The 21,413-nt window shown below is 32.4% G+C and overlaps 5 protein-coding genes and 2 non-coding genes across 7 annotated transcripts; 5 read left to right on the top strand and 2 right to left on the bottom strand.

The window, feature by feature from the left end:
- The first annotated feature begins 1,321 nt into the window (after positions 1-1,321).
- LOC17885776 (protein RESTRICTED TEV MOVEMENT 3) lies at positions 1,322-2,917 on the top strand. Its single transcript, XM_006290364.2, has 4 exons — positions 1,322-1,588; positions 1,694-1,854; positions 2,070-2,317; positions 2,392-2,917. Exons 1-4 carry the CDS (start codon positions 1,482-1,484, stop codon positions 2,797-2,799), a joined length of 924 nt encoding a protein of 307 aa, XP_006290426.1. The 5' UTR covers positions 1,322-1,481; the 3' UTR covers positions 2,800-2,917.
- Positions 2,918-3,275: 358 nt separating this feature from the next.
- On the top strand, positions 3,276-5,639 carry LOC17886013 (MATH domain and coiled-coil domain-containing protein At3g58260). Its single transcript, XM_006292372.2, has 8 exons — positions 3,276-3,385; positions 3,488-3,654; positions 3,808-4,025; positions 4,128-4,553; positions 4,684-4,761; positions 4,966-5,085; positions 5,211-5,418; positions 5,536-5,639. Exons 1-8 carry the CDS (start codon positions 3,276-3,278, stop codon positions 5,637-5,639), a joined length of 1,431 nt encoding a protein of 476 aa, XP_006292434.2.
- A 392-nt stretch (positions 5,640-6,031) lies between these two features.
- On the top strand, positions 6,032-6,570 carry LOC17886060 (MATH domain and coiled-coil domain-containing protein At2g42465). The gene is made up of 2 exons (XM_006292961.1): positions 6,032-6,088; positions 6,166-6,570. Exons 1-2 carry the CDS (start codon positions 6,032-6,034, stop codon positions 6,568-6,570), a joined length of 462 nt encoding a protein of 153 aa, XP_006293023.1.
- A 710-nt stretch (positions 6,571-7,280) lies between these two features.
- On the top strand, positions 7,281-8,400 carry LOC17887543 (MATH domain and coiled-coil domain-containing protein At3g58210). Its single transcript, XM_006290238.2, has 2 exons — positions 7,281-7,740; positions 7,832-8,400. The coding sequence occupies exons 1-2, from the start codon at positions 7,339-7,341 to the stop codon at positions 8,237-8,239; spliced, it is 810 nt and encodes a 269-aa protein (XP_006290300.2). The 5' UTR covers positions 7,281-7,338; the 3' UTR covers positions 8,240-8,400.
- Positions 8,401-9,021: 621 nt separating this feature from the next.
- LOC17885066 (MATH domain and coiled-coil domain-containing protein At3g58200) lies at positions 9,022-10,334 on the top strand. Its single transcript, XM_006292143.2, has 4 exons — positions 9,022-9,128; positions 9,185-9,345; positions 9,494-9,786; positions 9,892-10,334. Exons 1-4 carry the CDS (start codon positions 9,022-9,024, stop codon positions 10,300-10,302), a joined length of 972 nt encoding a protein of 323 aa, XP_006292205.1. The 3' UTR covers positions 10,303-10,334.
- Positions 10,335-12,551: 2,217 nt separating this feature from the next.
- Positions 12,552-12,639, bottom strand: LOC111830776. The gene has a single exon (XR_002834118.1). It is a non-coding gene; the product is annotated as a small nucleolar RNA Z102/R77 (small nucleolar RNA).
- A 100-nt stretch (positions 12,640-12,739) lies between these two features.
- Positions 12,740-12,826, bottom strand: LOC111830775. The gene has a single exon (XR_002834117.1). It is a non-coding gene; the product is annotated as a small nucleolar RNA Z102/R77 (small nucleolar RNA).
- Positions 12,827-21,413: the final 8,587 nt, after the last annotated feature.

Below are 21,413 nucleotides of genomic sequence, written 5' to 3'. Positions count from 1 at the left end.
AATATTATATAGCTTGTAGTTAACTAATCAAATTACCCGTTCTTTTTGTATCCATTATTTCTTGTCCTGATATTTGAAATTATTAAGTAATTTGAAACTTACTTTTGCTATTTTATTTCATACTCATGTATCATACCTGTCATTTGATATTTCAAAGTTGAAATTGAATTGAAGTTTCCAGATTTTTTTATATCGTCTTGTTTTTGATGAAAAATAGTTATATATATTTTTTTTTGTATTACCCGTTTCTTTTTTGGAAATTGAAATAACTATTTTATTCAATTTTTTATCATAATTATTCGATTTTATTTATTTATTTGTAACATACATTAACTGTTTAATTCTTTTTGTGGACTGGCAATGTTATATTATATGGAAAATATAATAATCATGTGATATGATTTCCTGAACTTTCTTAAAACTATTAAATGATAATTCTATATTAGTTAATATCCAGCGAGATTGGGGAGTTAATATATTATTAAATTGATGTTAATAATAAGTAATGTTTATTTGACGATTTTATTTTTGGTCACATGTTATTTTGGTTTTTATTTTATTTCAAGGAAATATATAAATATCTTTTTTGCTAAACATTTTCAGTATGAAGATTTTTAATGTGAAAATAAGAGATTGTATGTGATGCAAAATATTTATTAGATTGATTTTTGAAAAAACAAAATTATTATTGATTTTTTAAAGATTTTTTTTACTAAAACATTTTAATTATTTATTTAAGACTTTAAGATAATATCAAATTTTTTTAATATTTCTCCAATTTTATGCTATTGTAAAATATATAACATATTTATTTTTCTTTTTATTTTTCTTTTTATTTTTCCTAAAATATCAATTTAAAACAAAATATATATGATGATTTTGTAACGCAAAATAAATATATATCATATCATAAGATTTATACAAAATACTAATAACATAAACACTTGAATAAAATCATTAAACCAAATACAAATACTATAAATTAGAATTTATTAAATATTAAATTATTGTTTAAAAAATATCCAAAAAATTTCAATATGTTATATATGGAGATTTTCAAATTTAATTGTCCACTTTTTTGGCAACAAAATTAGTATGATCCATAAATATAGATAGTTTCTGTTTTTTTATTATTTATTTTTTTAAAAAAAAAATGCTGTCTTTTATTCTGTTTGGCAACAGGTTTTAATTTTATGACATTTTTTTAAAACAATTGGGCCTGTTTGGACACAGCTTGTCCTTATGTTTTAATAGTATAGATTTTCACCTAAAATCTTACATATCCAAATATGTTTTACTATTTCGAGATTCAACACGACGCGATTCTTTTCTGAGTTGTTGGAGATTTTTAAGGCTTTGATTCGTAACTGAAATCTTTCTTCCTATTGCTCGAGAGTGTTGTTGTTTGATCGTTTTGATTTACAGATTTGGGTACAACTTTGGTTCTAGGATTTGATTGGCAGGACTCATCATCAAGATCAATGGAGAAGCAAGATGATAACAAGTTCACATGGGTGATTAAAAATTTCGATTCTTGGCCATCTGGTTATCTTCATTCTGATGAGTTCGTGGTTGGTGGCTGCAAATGGTGACGAACCTGTTTTCTAATTTTCGTCACTTGTAGGTTTATGTGATATAATTAATTCTCCTTGGTTTTGTTTGACTGTTTTCTTTGGTTTATTTTTGCTTGCAGGCGTCTTCGGGTTTACCCCAAGGGAAATAACAGCCTTAATAATATTTCTCTGTATCTAAAGGTTTCTGATTATGAATTATTGCCTGCTGGATGGGGAAGACACGTCAAATTTTCCTTTACTATCGTAAATCAAATCCAACCTAAATGCTCTTTCACGCGAGGTGTATATTTCTATGCACTCGTAATTAGTATTACTCTTATTTAGTTTTTTTTTTTTTAAAGAAATTAGTATTAGTATTTAAAGTTCAAAATTTCTGATTCATACTGGTTCGTCGTGGGACTTGTGATGCTACTACGTACGTGATTCTTTCTAGTTATGTGTTGAGCAAGAAATTTAGGGCTTGTTTGATCAGCTCTATGTTTCGTGGCTTTACAGAATTACAACACTGGCTTGATTCCAACTGTGTCTACTGGGGTTTCCCAGCAATGCTTCCTCTTATCATTCTTACGGGCTTAAATAGTGGGTTTTTGGTGAACGGAGAGTTAAAGATTGTTGTCAAAGTTGATGTTCTTGAAGTTATTGGCAAATTAGATGTTCCATCTAGTCCTCTGAAGAAAACAAAGCTTAATGACGATGGTGAGAAAACCTTGTCATTCAATGGGGTTCAGGTTCTTACTTCACAGGTAATAAACGATTTTGGGAAACAAAAAGATATGGCTATGTAAGTTTTTTATTCATTTCCTTTTTCCACCTGCAGTTGGAATACTGGAGCCGTATATTTGAAAAACATCCAGACATGGCATTGGAGTTCCGTTCAAAGAACCCGCATGTTAGGACAGGATACATGAATGTCCTCCTCAGCATAACCCAGACGCTATGCCAATCTCCTCAAGAGCTCTCCAATGATGATTTGTCTGATGCAGGCAATGCATTGGCATACATGACAGATGCAGGGTTTAAGATGGATTGGTTGGAAAAGAAATTGGAGGAGGTAAAGGAAAAGAAGACGAGAGTGGAGGCTTCTTTGGCCCGGCTGAAAGAAAAGGAGGATTTGCTTAAGCCATTGAAGCAGAAGTGCTTAGAACAGGAAGCTGAGATAGATAAGGAGAAGGCGGAGTTGTTGGCTGCTCGAGCTCCTTTCTCGTTTGATCACTTGAGTTTTTAGCTTTTATTTAGAGACCATTATAATGCATTGAGCTCACGCTTTTTAGACTACAATATCACATTTTCCCTCGGATATTTTCATTTCTTATCATTAAAATATCAGTTTAATGTTTTACTTGAAAAAATGATTTTTGAACAAATTACAGAAAACTAAGAAATTTTATTTTAAAAATGTTTTTTTATTAATAGATTAATTATTAGATCAGATAATTAAATGAAATTTTAAAAATCATCCAACCAAAAACAAACAAAAATAAAATAGTAAATAGCTAAACCAAACCTATTCAATAATTTTTTCCTTGTATTTAGAAGAAGCCGTGCAGGCGTGCAAAGATAAAACCCTAATTTTATTATGTTTTAAGAGGAGCAAAAGTCATTTCACATTCATAATCTCAATTTTGGTTTTGTTTGACGGCGTACTAATTTGAGGTTGATATTCTGGTAGCTTGATTACCAAGACTCTTCATCTAGATCAAAATGGGGAAGCAAGTTGATAACACGTTCACTTGGGTGATTAAGAATTTCTCCTCTATCCAATCTCAGAAAATTAGTTGGTCTAAAGAGTTCATCGTTGGTGGCTGCAAATGGTATAAGAAGAAGAGAATCTGTTTTCTAATGTCTCTTTCTACATATGTGAAGCTAATAAATATTCTCACTCATTCTTTACCTATTTTTTATTTGGCTTGCAGGCGTGTTGCTGCCTACCCCGAAGTTAACAATGTTACTAATTACTTATCCTTGTCTGTGTATCTGTGCGTTCCTAATTTTGAGTCGTTGCCTAGTGGTTGGCAAAGGCATGCCAAATATTCCCTAGCTATATTAAATCAACTTTCCGGAGACTTCTACCAACTGGAAGGTTATTATTTTTCTTCCAATGGCATTGTAAAGTTGATTTTTATTATTCTGATGGTATGCTAACTTGTTTTGCTCTCTCAAGTTGTGAACATGATGATATGGTTTATTTAAAAATTGTAACTTATGTGGTGAAATATGTTGTGTGGTTTCTTAGAAACACAACAATGGTTTGATCAGAGTATTCCCGGATGGGGTTTTCCACCAATGCTTAACCTTAACGAAATTTCTGGAAATGATGGAGGATTCCTGGTTAACGACCAAGTCATTATTGGTGTTGCGGTAGATGTTCTTGAAGTTATTGGCTCATTAGATGCATCAAAGACGTCTGATGATTGCATAGATGTCAAAGGGTTTCAAGTTCTTCCTTCACAGGTAAAACGTAACCGCTTTTACATGTTGCATAAATGGTTTGCAAATCTTTAAATTTTGCTATTTGAAATATATATAAACCATACTTTTTCTTTCCACCCGCAGGTGAAATCTGTGAACCGTTTGTTTGAGAGACACCCAGATATTGCGTCAAAGTTGAGTGTAAAGAACCAATCTTTGAAGACAGCGTACATGAATGTCCTGCTCAACTTGACGGAGACTCTGCACCAGTCACCTAAGGAAATCTCCAACGATGATCTGTCTGATGCAAAAACTACTCTAACATGCATGAAAAATGTAGGATTTAAGCTGGATTGGTTGGAGGATAAACTTGACGAGATATTGAAAAGGGAGAAAGAAGCTGGTGAGATTCGGATGGAAAAAATTGAGCAAGAGTATAAAGATTTGAAGCGGAAGTGTTCAAGCCTTGAAGCTCTTCTGAACAAGGAGAAGGCAGATGTTTTGGCTGCCAGAGCTCCTTTGTCGTTGTTTCATAACAGTGATGATCTAAAGTGGGTCTTACGATTGATGGCGTGCACCTTCATCATGTTTATGATTACGTCAATATAGATCTGTCAATGACGCAACGCATTGTTCTCTATGGACTTTTGCTATCGAGTTTTCAGTGGTTAGTTTTTGTGATTGAATTTTATTTGATTAGTTTGCTTATCTCGGGGTTTCGGCCAAGCAAGAGTGGATCTTTGCTAATAATATAGGTTATGTTGTTGGCGTTTTGCCAGTTCATTTTTCATGATTGGTTTTTGTGATCTACTTCCCCGGCCTTATCATTTGTTTTATGCAACAAAAGAATAAGGTTTAATTGTTGCGCAAGCAAAAGGAAAAAAGAAACAAAGGATGAAGAAAATTTGTTTATATTTTGATACAATTAAACAACTATATGAATTTAATCACCTAAATAACCCCACGGTGTGGTAATTTGTAGGAAAAGTCATCATCATCATCATCAAGATCAATGGAGAAACAAGTTGCTAATAGGTTCACTTGGGTGATAAAGAATTTTAAATCTGTGCAATCCAAGTATATCCGTTCTGACGTATTCGTGGTTAATGACTGCATCATATATGAATGTCAATGGGTTTCAAGTTGTTTCATCACAGGCAAGGAAACTTGATCAGTTTCTTGATAGTATATAGAGGTAAGTAATCATTATTTGTGTTTCACTCGCAGGTGAAATCTTTGAACCGTTTGCTTGAAAATCACCCCAAAACCGCAGAAAATGTCCGTACAAAAAACCAATATGTGAAGACAGGGTACATCAATGCCCTACTCATCCTGACTGAGACTGTGTGCCGGTCGCCTAAGGAAATCTCCAACGATGAACTGGCAGATGCATATGCTTTTCAGGAACCCATGAAAGAGATTGGGTTTATGTTGGGTTGGTTGGAGAAAAACTTGATCTAAGTGTCCGAAAAGAAGAAGAAAGAGGAAGCTGCTGAGACTCGGATTCAAGAAATTGAACAAGAGTGGAAGGATTTGAAGCGCAATTGTTCAGACCTCGAAGCTCAGTTGTGGAAGGAGAATGCAGAAGTTTTGGCTGCCGAAGCTCCCCTCTCGCTGTCTGATGATGATGATGAAGACGACGATGAAGATGTCTGAGTTTTAATTTAGGCAATTTAGCTTACAGATATTGTTTTAGAAGTTAGAATTTCTGTTCGCACGTTTTCAGTGTAATTAAGGGTTCGCAATGTGTCTTTAAAGCATATTGTTTTTCTATATATTGCACACTGTGTGTTTCTTGATGAAAAAATAAATGTCTTGGTGTGCATGAACAGAGTATATAGTCTTTGCCCAAACGAGTAGCTTGACGTGTTCCTTCTATTAATATTAATAAGTTATTAATTATGACAGTTTTATATAAGTTACGATTAGCTCACGCTTATTTGAGATTCATGCATCTTCTTCATTTATATATCAGTTACAGCAAGAAACTAGTCAAACACACAAAACTCCCTTTGCCAAATCTGTAGCGAAAGATTTTGATTGTATCAATGTGGAATGGTGATGGAACCGTGGAGGTCAATGGCTTTCGAGTTTACTATTCAGAGGTAAGCAAAAACAAAATTACATCATTTTAACTCACATAAAGTATAGTTTGTAGTTTATACGGCAATCTTGTTCTCAGGTGGATTGTGTGAGGAGAATATTTGAAAAACACCCAGAAACCGCAATGAATATTCGTCCAAAGAACCAAATGGTGAAGAATGCTTACATGAACAACCTCCTCGACCTCATCGACATAATATGCTTAGCTCCTCAGGAGCTTACAGAGGAGGAACTAAGAGATGCAGAGAGCACGCTTTTGGAACTGGAAGAGGTAGGTTTCGAGTTGGATTGGTTGAAGAAGAAGCTGGATGAGCTTTGCGTGAGGAAGAAGAAAATGGAAACGCGTGGGGCTCGGATGAGAGAGCTAGATGGGATGATCGTGGAACAGAGGCGTGTTTTGTGGGCTCTTGAAACCGAACGAAAGAATGAAGAGAACGAAGCTAGATCCGACAGTGCTCGACTTGGGTTCGAGGATGTTGTTTGAATGAAATAAAGTCATCAGTCATGAACCCTAACGTTCTTAAGCATATGTGGCGTCATATAATTACTGGGATGATTGAATAAATTAAAAAGACCAGATCTTTGTTTCTTGGTATGGTCTTCTCCGATTAAGAGTTTCTTATTATTCAGAAACAGAGGGTGTCAACCGCAAAAGTCATCAAGTATTCTTCAGATTAATGAAATGTATAACAAACCTTTTTTTCAATATATACTAATGTTTTATATTTTCATTATTAAAAAACTACAGTAGTCAAGTAATTAATATAAATTGTTTGATTATCCCGTGGTCCACTAATTTCTTTTTTTTCGTGGCAATTAAGCACTCTGTTTACTGGATCTGAGAAAAATCTGTGAAGAGTCCAACAAAGTCTATTAAGAGCTCGTACCGAAAATATAATTTGGGCCGGAATAGCTTGTAAACACACTCTGTTTCCAAATCACAAATGCAATCAAAGTTTTAGATTTTTCTTATTATGGTCGCCTATCTCCACTCTAGATAACGGTTGAACAATTGTAAATTGGGCCGAAGTCCATAAGTAAAACCCATGTAATGGAGAAGCGGGGTTGCTACTTATCAGTTCAGGGTTTATCTCACTGTAACTGGGGTTTAGTGGTTTCGGATCGAATCAAACGTGAAGAGTTAGGGTTTGAAGAATTTGGGGGAATAAACAGAAGATTAAAGATGGTGAAGGAGTTTATTGTGGAGGTTCCGGTGTTTACTGGTTACGGTTTGCGGCCATGGATTGATTGGATGGAGCAATACTTTGCTCAGTATGATGATTTCACAGATTTGCAGAAACAGGCGATGGCTTATGGAGTCATCGAAGGGGAAGCATTATCTTGGTATCATCAGAGACAGAAGATGTTACTTTTTCGATCTTGGGAAGATTTGAGAGATTGTTTGCTGCTGAGGTTTGGTGACAGAGACGATCCACAACTAATCAAATTGCTTGCCAAGCAATGGAGAGACGAGGCAAATCTCCCGAGGATGACGACAACTGATCTGAGGGATACTGATCTGAGGAAAGTGAATTCGGTGTTGGCAAATGTGGAACCTGTGATGCTAAACAATGCTTTGGAGCAACCATCTAAAGAGACTCCACCAGTAAGAGAGCTCATGGACGTCAATGGTTTTCAAGTTCTTTCTTCGCAGGTTAGAAAACTTTAGAAAGATGATAATTTTGTAGAAATTTCAACCTCAGGAGAGTTAGTCATTATCTTGTCTTGATATGTCTCGCATGCAGGTGGATTTTCTGAATGTTATTTTTGAAAAACATCCGGACATTGCAATAGAGTTCCGTCCAAAGAACCCACATCTCAGGAAGGCATGCATGACTCTCTTGCTCAGCCTAATCGAGACATTGTGCCAACCACCTCAGAATCTCTCCAATGAAGATCTCGTAGAAGCAGACAATGCACTAACATACGTGAAAGCTTCGGGCTTTAAAGTGGATTGGTTGGAGAAAAGGCTAGAGGAAGTAAAGGAAAAGAAGGTGGAAGAGCAGAATGGTGAGATTCGGATTCAAGAATTAGAGGAGGGATTGAATGAGCTTAAGCAGAAGTGTTTAGACATGGAAGCTATGCTGGAGAAAGAGAAGGCAAAGGTGTTGGCCGCTAGAGCTTCTCTGAAATTGGAAGACGTCCTCTTATGACTTGGCATGTTGTGGTGTTTGTTCGTTTGAGTCTAGGATTCCAAATTAGACTCCTGTTAAAACTTTGGAAGCTAGAGAGACATGTGTCTTATGTTTTGTTTTTGTATTTGGCGTATGGTTAATACTACAGTAAATCTATAAATAAAATTTTGTACCAGAGAGACCTCAGAGAAGAATGGCTAATAGTATTGAACAAAAAAATCGATGTCTTCATTTTCAGCTATCAAATCAATAGGGATGAGACATATTTTCAGTTGCCATTATCATACCTTTTTAATTCTCTTCAACGAGAATGTGAGCTCATTTAAAAACCTTAATCGCATGCGAATCTTAATCATCCAATGGGGAATCAGAGTTTCTCCTTTTTGTCTCGTTCAAGAGTTACTAGTGAGAAGTTACGGACACACCTTTTGCTTCTTGCGATAAATGGGCCTGACTAAGTCCAGAAATTTGTGACCTTGATATGGGCCGACAAATATCCCGAATGTTACGTAAGCTGTAGTATTTACTTAGCCAGCCACTCTACAAGCTTATGCGTCTTGGTGAAGTGAGCTTTCGACACTTAATGTTTGGTTACTATATCTGGCTGCCACTTGACAAATATCCCGAATGTTACGTAAGCTGTAGTATTTACTTAGCCAGCCACTCTACAAGCTTATGCGTCTTGGTGAAGTGAGCTTTCGACACTTAATGTTTGGTTACTATATCTGGCTGCCACTTGGGTTCTAGGGTTCCGCTCCTTCTACATATTCCAACTATTCGATTGCAGAGAGTAGTCTTGAATGGGGAGAGAAGCTGATAACAAGTTCACATGGGTGATTAAGAACTTCTCATCTTTGCAATCCGAGAGGGTCTTTTCTGATATATTTGTGATCGGTTCTTGCAAATGGTAAGAAACTAACTTCATTCATATTGGACAACGAACATTAGAGAACATTAGGATAGGCGTCTTATGGCCTATCCCAAAGGAGTCAGGGATAATAGATGTTTCTCTCTATTTCTGGTGGTTGCTGATATCAAAACTTTGCCTTTTGGCTGGAAACGACACACAAAATTTCGCCTTAACGTTGTAAATCAGCTTTCGGAACATCTTTCCAAACTCAAATGTAAGAGCTTTATGATATTTTCTTTTCAAGATTGCGCCTAAATGTTGACAAACGGAAGTTTAAGTTTTTATGATTACAAAGATTCTGTTTTTTTTTTTGTTTTTTTTTCATTTTTATAACTAGAGTTTCACGTTTCGTGATGCGACAGCAACACAAATGTGGTTTGATATGAAGTCTCCGGGTTGGGGGTTCTCAGAAATGCTTCCTCTTGACGAAATTAAGGCTGAAAATGGTGGGTTTCTGGTGAATGAAGAAGTCAAAATTGTTGTGGAGGTTGATGTTGTTGAAGCTCTTGGCAAATTAGAAGAATCTGAAGAGACAAACCAACCTCCGAAAAAGGTAAAGCTAGAGGCTTGTGTGGAATCGAAAGATTTGCTTAAGGAAACTTCATTGGTAAAAGAAGAAAGCATTGATGTCAATGGGTTTCATGCTCCTTCCCAGGTAAAGAAGTTAATAAAGATGCAAAAATTCAAACTTTATTATTTGGGAACATCATGCATGTATACTTGTGGGATTTTATGTTTGTTCATCCTTTTTCATTTGCAGATGGAATTTGTTTGCCGTGTTTTTGAAAGATACCCAGAAATTGCAACAGTATTCCAAGCAAAGAACCAACATTTGAGAACAGCATGCATGCATGTGCTCTTCAGCATAATCCAGACACTGTGCAAGTCAGTGGAAGAGCTCTCAAATGATGATCTTGTGGAAGGAGACAATGCATTACAATACCTGAAATTTTCAGGCTTTAAGGTTGATTGGTTGGAGAAGAAGCTGGAGGAAACTAAGGAAAAGAAGAAGGAAGAACAGATTGTTGAAGCTCGTATGCAAGAATTAGAGGAAGAATTGAAGATATTCCAGCAGAAGTGCTCAGATGCAAAAGCACTATTGGAGAAAGAGAAGACAAAGTTGTTGGCCACCATGGCTTCTCCTTTAACATTGGATGAGCTTCTCCTTTAAACTTGGATGATGTTCTTTGAATCCTTAGGAACTGCTGTGTCTTTGTTATCTAGGTTTGATATTAGAGTCACAGCCTAAGACCATCATTATAGGCAAGATCTTACATAGATCTTAGGATTATTTATGATTTAATTAAATCAAAAATACATCAAATTGACTAAGAAGCTATCTTATTTAAGATCTAACTATTGTGCTAAGAAGCGTACATGTGGCAAGATTTTATTGGGTAGTAGAATAAATAAATAAATAAATATATATATATATATATATATAATTTTATCAAAAAGTCATTATAAAATTTGAAATTTTATCAAAAATATATGTGTAAGTTTATATGTATAGACACAAATTATTTTTATATGTGTGTAAATTTATATATATATATATATATTCATAAATACCGTATAAAAACCTTTTAAAAATCATTTAAAAACCTTATAAAAAATTTGTAAACCTTTTAAAAACCTGATAAATGCCGTTTAGAACATTTTAAAACCTTATAATTATTTGGATTTAGTCTTTCAGTAGTAATGATGATCTTGATGTACCTTATCAACCATATAAAAGTTTATAATTTTTCATACTTGAAAAGGGATATTTTTAAAATGGATAGAAAAATGGTATTTTTAAAAAAGGATACACTAAATGAGGCATTCCTCAAAAATTCACTAGGATATATATATAAAAGGGGAAAAAATCAATTTTCTTAATTTTCTCTTCTTTCTTTCATTCCTTAACTTTATCTTATGTATGTTTTAAATTTTTAAATTTTTCAATAATTATAAAGTTTTCTCAAATTATAAATTTTAATTTAATTTAATTTTTATATAAATTTTCTTTTTTTAAGATCCCCAACCTAAGATACTACCAATAAAGATGTCTCAAAACAAAAAACACAAATACAACTCTTAACCCTTACTTTTTCAAATTTATTATTAAACTAATTATAAGATTAAAATGTAAGATACCATTGATAATCTTGCTCTAAGAGCAAGATTATCAAGGGAATCTTGCTCTAAGAGCAAGATTATTAAGGGAATCTTAAATTTTAATCTTAGCATTAGTTTAATAATAAATTTGAAAAAGTAAGGTGTAAAAGTTGTTTTTGTGATTTTAGTATTGAGAAATTTTTATTGGTAGACTCTTAGTTTGGGGATCTTACAAAAAAAATATTTATTTAAAAATTAAATTAAATTAAATTTGTTATTTTTAGAAAACTTTATAATTATTGCAAATTTAAAATTTTAAAACATACATATAATGTCTAACATAAAGTACAATAGTAGTAAGTTTGTAAGAACAAAAAAAATATAAAATTGGTGTAAAAATAAATATAAAAACTTGAACTTAAAAGAGAATGACTAAAAATATAAAAAAAAATCATTTAGAGAAGGAAAAAGAGAGAAAAACAGAAAGAGAGAGATAGAAAGAGAGAGAGAGAGTAAAAGAAAGAGAGGGAGAGAGAGGAAAATGAGATAATTGCCACGTCGACGTATCTTATCATCCTATGTGTATCTTAAGCAAGATACGTCTGTTACATAATAATGCTAATTTTGATTTATTTTTTTATCTTAATTCATCTAAGATCTGGGTAAAAATCGCCCGATAATGATGGTCTAAGATGGAGACTTTCCTCGTAAAATAACTTGCCAGATTTTGAAAGATCTAAAGTTTTTTGTCGAATCTTCGTTACTCCACGAAAAAGCTAAGCTTTGCTTGTAAACTGGTTATTGAGCCGATACAAATCATCAGGGGACTCTTTATTGTCTAATAGACCGTAGAATTGGAAATAATGTCCAATAAACCAATTTTTGAGTCGCTTCATCGACATTAGTAGTTTCGATGTCCTACTGATCACGAATCAGAGTTTTGAGTTCTAAACGTTCAAGTTTGAAAACTATAAGCGCAAGACCTTTCAATTCAGAGTGGTAAGTTTTATCATGTGCGATAAAGTCAAGTTTTATGTGGTTGAAACTTGCAATTGCTCAAGGGGATTGAATTCTTCATATCTTAATGGAAATTTGTTCCGTCAAGTTAGACAATTAAAGACGTGAAAATTATGACTCATCTCAAAAGCAAACTGATGGACAATATTAACTACGAATCACAGTTTACAATGCTGATTTAGAGTTTTCGTGTAAATATCTATCTCTATCACAGTAAATAGATTGGAAACACGAATCCGATACTAAGTAGATATTAGCTGTATAATTAGCAACTCAATTTTAAAATTCAGAGAGGATTGAAGAGAATGATCAGATAGAGCTAATACGTAAGATGCCATCATATCGGCGATCAAACCAATAGGGAAACAAAGTTCGTTCATCATATCCATTCTCTTCTCACCCTCTCATTATGACCCGAATCAGATTTTAACAAAAACGAAGACTAACAATGTAAAATTGAAGAACATGATAGATGAAGAAGAGAAGAAGAAAAGAGATCAGATAGAGCTAATACGTAAGATGCCATCATATCGGCTATCAAACCAATAGGGAAATCAAATTCCATCATCATATCTCTCTTCAAACCAAAAAAATCTCATAAAAATCGATCCTTTTAAAAATCACAAATAATTCAGAAAAACAGAGTATCTAAAGAACACTATAAACGAAACGAACTAAAGTAGCAGCCTTTTTAATCGCAAATTTTGAAGGTGCAGAGACGGCGAGAATGTAAGTTCTGAGATGACAAGATTGGCTTGGAGGAATCTATTTATATATACACACAATTACAAACGAACGACACAACTAGGGTTCTTTGGGGTTCATCCTAAAAAGACGTAACTACCCCCAATTGTTTCTTTCGGTTTACCCAACATTTATGGGCCGAAAAATGAGCCCAATTAAGTCCAGAGGTTTTTAAACTATGGAATCTTTTAAGTACGGGCCGATAAATCAGCGCAATTAAGTCCAGAGGTTTCTAACCATGGAAAGTACTGGCCGACAATGAGCTCCAGGGTCTTGGTGCAGTGTGCTTTTCACTCTTTTTTATGTTATGTTTCTGTTTTTATGACGGTTTTCCAAATTTGTAATCAAAGAATTTCAATAGTATCTGGACTTGGAGAATTCGATATCTGTTGGAAACCATTGCTAGCATTCAGTATAAGGAGTACTTCTCAATGTCACAAGTTCGAGCCTCAACATAAGGCTGTAGACTAATTTTTTCTGTTCTTTCTATCCCTCCAATTAGATAATGAATTATGAACCAAAAGTTCAAAAACTTTGGTAACTAAAAATGGAGTTTAGGGTTCTTGTTTGCAGAAAAATTGTTCCAGTTTTATTTATTTAGGTGAAGTAATTCCTCTTGTCACGTTTTTCATTGAGGAAATGATCTCTTGTCGAAACTTTTACATGATATGGTCTTGAGAACTTATGTATGAGACCACCGTTTTAGGATGAAAATATACAGATACTTATATATATAAACACAGATTCTTGTGCAAGACTGAGGAATCGAATCCAGTTGGTTTGTTGAACTTTTCCTTTTTAACATAATTTAGATTACGGACAAATTTTAGGGAAATCTTCTTACATGTATTAAATTGTATGAAATATTATATATATGTTCTAGCTAGGAACATCCATTGAGATAAGGTCAAATGAAGGTATAGTTAGCTGCTTCTTTAAGGTTACTTGTTTCCAGTCAACACTTCTAGAGTTCTGAAATTGTATGAAAACCATAAGCCTTAGGGTTTTTAAAGTACCTAATCTAACACCAACACCACACTCATCCAATCGTAATTAGCTAATTAATTAAGCATCATCATAGTTTCTGTAAAGGAGAAAATATAATTATAAGTTGCCTTGGTTATTGGTTCTTCTTTTTAAAGAAATATAAACATATGAATCATGTTGATTTGTGTTAACTAAGTGTTATGCATTATGTCCCATATACAAATCTCTATCTTAAAAAATAATCTCCAACTTGTGTGCATCACATAACATAAAGTCGTTATCTTTTATCAGACAAAATTAAGTGTGTCTTTGTAGTATTATTTTATACTATTACAAAGTTTTTCTTTCTAGCTACAGTTCTCCTATTTGTCGGTCTTAATTTATAGTCACACATATTTTTATGTTATCCCCATTTTTCCCCCACCCAAAAATTATTATCCGATTCAAATCCAGTAGATATTGTGTATATTTGTGTTATCGACAATTGAAAGAATCCAAATGTGCTCATCAGATATGTTACATGGATATATGTTTGTAGACGATCGTATTAGAATCTCATATTGCAAGTTAGAAGACCCAATGGATATATGTAATATAAACATAAATTAAGAGTTATCATATTGATCCGGTGTGTTATTTCACATTGAAGATCCGGAGATACATAAAATAATATGCAAGCGAATTGGTCTATCTACAATGAACATCATTACATTTTAAATATATATTTTCCAAAGAGCCAACTTTAAACTATATATTTGATAAACAAATAGAGAAAAAATATAAAAACACCCTTATGTAAGGTTGAATGTGTTTTTGCCCTAACTTTTTTTGTTTTGTCTCCACTCAAGGTTAAATTTAATGGTAAGAATGGAACAGGGTTATATAGCTCGCAGTAGCTAGTAGGGTTATATAGCTCGCAGTCGCAAGAAGAGTTAAAAAAATCTAGTAGAAAGCATGCAATTACATTTACATATATAAAGCAACCTCTTAGTGTTATGTGCTCTACTAGCTAGTGTCCCACCAATATTTACCTCACGTACGATACTTAATATAAAGTTTCGATGTTGAGAGTTGAGACCACCGAGTGAGTGGCTTAGAACTTTAGATTACCAAATTTATTTCAAACGTCCATTTGTGTGGTATATTTCTGAAAAAGGAAAATAAAGATCATAATTCACTTACAAATAGAAACTGTGTTTGTCAACCAAAACTTTCCTTTTTCCTAATTATTTTGTGCAAACATATATTATTATCTATTAAAAAAACATACATGTCCACAAGGGATCCTAATACATAGAATTATAATATATAATTTTAATTATTTTTGCAAAGTGCATGTCCAATCCCACACCATATTCTGATTAATACGCTTTTGTTGAATTTTCGTTTGATGGTTTTCGTTTATATTACCAAACAAAAATTTATTTAAGATGTTTAAGGTTGTGGATTCGCTAAATAAACTACACACAATATGCAAAACAAATGCAACAGAACCAAAATAAAGCTAAATAAAGCATGGTCAGTCTATATATAACTAGCGTACAGAGTATAATTTATTATTTTGTTACTATTTCCCAAGTTTATGTTTGTACATCCAAACTCCAAAGTCTTTCCACGTTAAAATCAGAAAAACATAAAAGTAAAAAATTTGGGTTCAGTTTGAATTAGCTTAACACTTTCGTTCGTATACTAATTATAGTAAGTTTTCTATTTGAAAAAGGAATTTTACATATGAAATTATTTGATTTATTTGAAATTTTCAAGCACACATAAAATTGTATACTTATCATTTAGGGATACTATATAGGGATATATATATTATATAGTGCATATTCCTCGTTAATTTGTATTTTGTTTTTTGGTGGATAATATACTGTAGGGTTGCGCATTATATCCTTACGGTTTAATTATTCTTATATACATATACTTGTCTATATATTTAAGAAAATAAAAAATTGGTAACGCGTCTTAAAAATATATATCAATTGCACCGATCGGTTATATTCACACAAAAATACAAACATTAATCTTCACTAGTTTATCTTCTAAAAGACAACTTTGTTTGTCACACTCTCCCTAACTTAATTGATTTGAGTAAACCATCTCCTTATATTGTGGTCTAGACTTTGAATATTGTTGCTTTTCCGTCAAAGAACATATTTATTTACACGTCTTCAACTTAATCATATATATATAGACTAAAACTACTGTTATTACAGAATTTATATATAATATATACCTTTTTTGGGTTTAATTGATTTTTATTGCAATTGTCACTTGTGTGATTGTAAAAAGTATCATCTCTACATATATATACAAAACAATAATCATTTTGTTAAGTTATTGTTCTAGCTCATCGATCGTTTCTTGTTTGTTTGGAGTTAATTTAGTTTTACTAATCAGATAGTAGTTGAGAAAAGAAATATACCTAGATATATATATGGATTGTTAATTAACGTATGAGATGTTTATTAATGTACATATATCAAAGGAACCCACACGCACCAAAGAGATCATACTATTACTACGTGCCAACTATAAATGAATACACCTATGGATGGCTTTATCATTTATGTGTGTTCATCTTGCTGGCATGTCGTATTTTTTAGATTTGAAGTTTTCTTTCAATACTCAAATAGTTTGTAAAATTAAATGATTTAAAATCGTAGACACGTGTGATGGACCTACGTGAGGGCATATTTTGTCGGGTTGACCCTCGTCAGGGTCAGATAGGTCAGCATCATTTTCCAACATTTTAATTAGTTCTATATATACTCAAAAACAAAACTATACTTACTACACATTTTTCGTCTAAACTTAATCATACCAACAAGTCATATTATAGATGTACATTAAGCTTCAAACGAATGAGGCTCTTTGTATTATGCACAGAGTACACATAATTAATGAGGCTAAGCCTAATTCATACAATTCTATAATTTGTCTCATTAGCTTTTTTTTTTTCTTTTTTTTAATGCTGTCATCATTTGTCTCATTAGCTGTATCTCAATATTGCGATATATTAAGCTACCGTAGAAATTGAATAACGACTAATATTTTTCTTAACGCCACAATGACTAATATCGTACACAATATTATTGTTTACGGTTAGGGTTTTCGTCCAGACAAGATGATATATATAAAACTCCTCAAACACTAAAAAAAAACTATGTTTTAGAAGTCAGGGTTCAAATCAATCTGTTCTATAGATTGAGATTAAATTAGGAATATAATGATTGTATAAACGCAAAAAAATAGTTGGGTACTAAACTACTAGTGCTGATTATAAAGTGAAAATGGGATGGACAATGGATGAGTTGTTAAAAAGGAGAAAGCGCGTGACGTGGACAGATGGTCAAAGCAGGACCAACATATAAAGAACTGTTCACCCGTGCGGCGATATGTTTTTTTGGCCTTTCTCGTTTTCTTATTATTTTTTAACTTTACGGTCTCCGGTTTTTTTTTTTTTTTTTTTTTTTTTTTTTGCTATGAACGAACAATTGTATATGAAACCTTTCTCTCTCTTTTTTTATGAATAGGTTTTTTTTTTTGAGGTTTCTAATTCGAATTTCCTTTTTTCTCTTCTTTTTATTTTAATTTACCTAGAATTATTCTTGGTCGATTAGCATAATTGACCATCATTATGGGTTTTCGTAAATTAAAGTTATTTCTAAGAATTTATCCCCAGCTTTATGGAAACAATCAACACGAAGAATTATGTAAAACATAAGTTTGTATAAAGTTTTTTGTCGAAAGTTTGTTCTGCCTTTAGCTAATTGGAAACGTGACACTGAAAAACTGTAATTTTGACAAATAACACATCACACGATTATTAGATGGAGAACTATACACAACATGTTATTTTTATCCAAATTTATAAATAGCTCACTGTTAAGAAATCAAATCTCAAATTTAGGCACTTAAACGAGAACGATACAACTATGGCACCTGATGTTTTTCTTTGAACTACCGCAAACATGATTTTTAATTCGCCGACATTCACCAAATTCAGTACTTGTGTACATTACTACGTTACCCTATAAATATGCTGCGAAAAAAAGTTCGGTGATTATTTAGAGAAGATGTATTCGTATAGCGTATACATAATACACACACACACGCACGTATATAATGCCATTTTTAACATTTTTGGTTGATTAGTATTTTAAAAATTTGAGTTATCCCAAATCGGTCAAACAAAGTTTGCATATTCGCAAACACAAACATGATATTTACTACCACATTATATTGTATTTACTAGGAGTTTTTTCCTCATTAAGCCTTAGAACATATACTACCGTATAATCAGAGAGAATGGCTCGAACATGAACCCCTTCAATAATTTTTGACTAATCATCAATCACCAAGGATTAGTATTCAATTAATATCTGACTAAGAAACAAATTTTGCAGATAATTAACTTAATCAAAATAAGTTAACAAAATATTTTTTTATATATAAACATATATATAGTTAATATTGGTGGAGAACTAGAGTAGAGAAGGTGAAAGGAAATGTTGCGCGAGAACACGAAAAGTTGTCTGCTTACACATATAATGCTGACAAAAGCTCATTTGCTGTCGTCTTAATTAAAATGGAAGATGACTTAATCAGGTTTTTGTTCTGTCTAATTGTTTTCTTAAACTTTAAAGTTACGTACAAAATGATCGTAGGAAGAAACAAAATTAAGTCCTTTCGATACACCAAGAGGCCTCACTAGTCACACTACACGTATATGTAATTTATATTATATACGCTAAAAAACTACAAGTATATATAGAGAAACATACCAAGTATTTTTAATAAATCATAGTGCAGAAAGAGTCTTTACATTAAAAGAGTTAATCGTCCTGACCAACTTTTTGAATCCACATCCCCACCAAAGTTTGGTTACGTATTGTATATATTCACTATTTTGTGTTGGCAATTTACGAAAACTAACAATGTTTAGAATCTCCTTAAAGAAAAAGATAATATTTTCTACTAGAACATATTTTCATAACGAGGTGATTCTAAATCCAAGCCCTGTTTAATATCACATATATTGAAGTCTTCTGCTGTTTATTAATCGGTATAGAATTACGAAGATAAAATCACAATACAGATGATTTAAACGTTGATCTTGGTTATAGCAATTGAAGAGTTTCTAGACCGGTTTTGATCACTACGGGTTCCTTTCTGTTCCTCGTGTGTTATATATTATTATATACTAGTAACTTGAGGGTAGTGGTAGGACAAGAGAGATTTATGGGATTAATTAGTGTCATTATTGGAGCTAGCTCTTGGGTGTGAGAACTGATTAATTTGCCACCTGAGAACGGGTCTACATGTTGGTTTCTATGCGTGACACATCTAATTAGTATATTGAAGCATTTACTTGATAACATATCAGTTTTAATTATAAAGTAATTATATTATTTTAAGGTTTATCAAGATTTTAATTCTCAATATTGCTCGACAACCCCTGACCCTACTGTTCAAATATATCATATACCAGACGTTGTGTCCATTGTCTCTCTATCGTTGGCACATTATAATTTCTTTGGTATTAAAAATATAAGTTAATTAAATGCCTAATTAATATATACATTTCTATAACATCATGTAATGTATGGTGTTTCTATATATAATCTCTTACTTGAACTTCAAAATGCTGACATGCGTATGCATAGATTAACAAAGATCATGGTATAGAGTTAAAGTATCAGATCAGTCGTGTTACAACGAAAAAATTGATAGATAAAAGAAAGAAAAAAGGAAAACATATATACAGATAGATACGATTTATTTGGATAGAAGATATGTTGGTTCATTTTATATTTACACGAGTGTTTAACGCATGCATGTGTAATAAGTATGATGATATGATCTAGCCTAGGTCTTAATTAATAGTTAATGGATCCCTAGAAAATTCAAGTGATCCTTTCTAGATCGATAGGACTGATGAGGGAATAACCAATATATAATAATACTATATGCAAGAATGTGGGTGGACATATATAGGAGCAGGTCCACAATTAGAGTATGTAATATACACATAAAATACCATATTCTTCACTAATGGATCCCTTATTGGTAATGGAGAGAAGTTTTTTTTTTTTTTCAACATTACAATTAGCCTTTTGAAGAATTGAAGTATTGAGTCTCCGCTCAACCACTATATCACCACTACTGATCGAGAATTGAGAAAATGCTAAAAATATGACACTTATAAATGTAACAGCAACACATCAAAGTTCTCAACAGAGAAAATTATTTACGAAGCATATAATTTATGTAGATAGAATAATTATTTCTGCTTCAAATTGCTAACTAACTGTTCTAGACGGTTATCAGTAAAAAGTAGAAGGGAAAAAATTGCCTAAAAAGGTGATTACCTCAATTAAGCAGGCTGAGATACATTAGATTATCAGATATGTAAATAGTTGTTAATTTCATGAAAGATGAACACAATTTGTTGATGTATTTCTTTCTTAAATGAATGTGTGATACAAATCAAAATGAATGTGTGATACAAATCAAAATGAATGTGAGACTGTACTTATTTTACTTTTACTATCAAACATTTTAGAAACCAACGTATGGTATATATATAATTTTTTTTTTGTTCACAACTGATTTGTGATGTATATTATAAAAAACATCAATTTAGTAACTTGAGACAGAATCAGTGATGATGAGGATGTCATTTTAAAATGGTAAAAATACTGTTGACCACCAACATAAAGAGTGGGTAAAAATATCTCATGAATTTTTAATAAACGTTGCATATTTTCATTGCCAATCAACTCAAACATTCGTAAATAAATTTGTCTCAAATGTTGGAAGGGTAGGTTAGAAGTTCTAGTCATTTTGTGGAGCCATTAGAAGTTCTAGTCATTTTGTGGAGTCAAGAACAAAATACAAGGTCTATTGTGTCGTGTGTATTCTTTATTGCTTTCTGTTAACCATTTTGGTTTAATCAGTAGAGAAATATACATGTACACGTACATACATTCTGATTCTACTATGCAATATCTTTTTCGCTTTAAAAAAAAAAAAGAAATTATAAATCCAAGCCTGGTTTCTCATAATTAAAAAGAAAAACTAAATCTCTCGTTTTTATGCATACAACAATCCAAAAGGATTGTCAATTTCTTTAACAAGAAAAACAAAATAGTACTAATGCAAAAGGAATGAATAAAAATAAATAATGAGAAGTGTAGACCATTAAGCAGACAAGAAGAAATTAAACAAATATAATATATGTAACCCACCTTCATCTTCACCTTTGCCTTGTTTATAAAATCTCTCTCCTTAAAGCTATACCTCAAGGTTAGATCAAAACCTAATTTCAACAGCAAAACAAACACAGTTAAATCACAAAATTAAACTCGACCTCTTATATATATATATATATATTATCAAGAATCATCACAATACCATATCATCATC

Source organism: Capsella rubella, unplaced genomic scaffold (assembly GCF_000375325.1).
Source record: "Capsella rubella cultivar Monte Gargano unplaced genomic scaffold, Caprub1_0 scaffold_5, whole genome shotgun sequence".
Lineage (NCBI taxonomy): Eukaryota > Viridiplantae > Streptophyta > Magnoliopsida > Brassicales > Brassicaceae > Capsella > Capsella rubella.
Note: the sequence above shows the minus strand (reverse complement) of the source record. Positions and strands in the feature narration are given on the sequence as shown.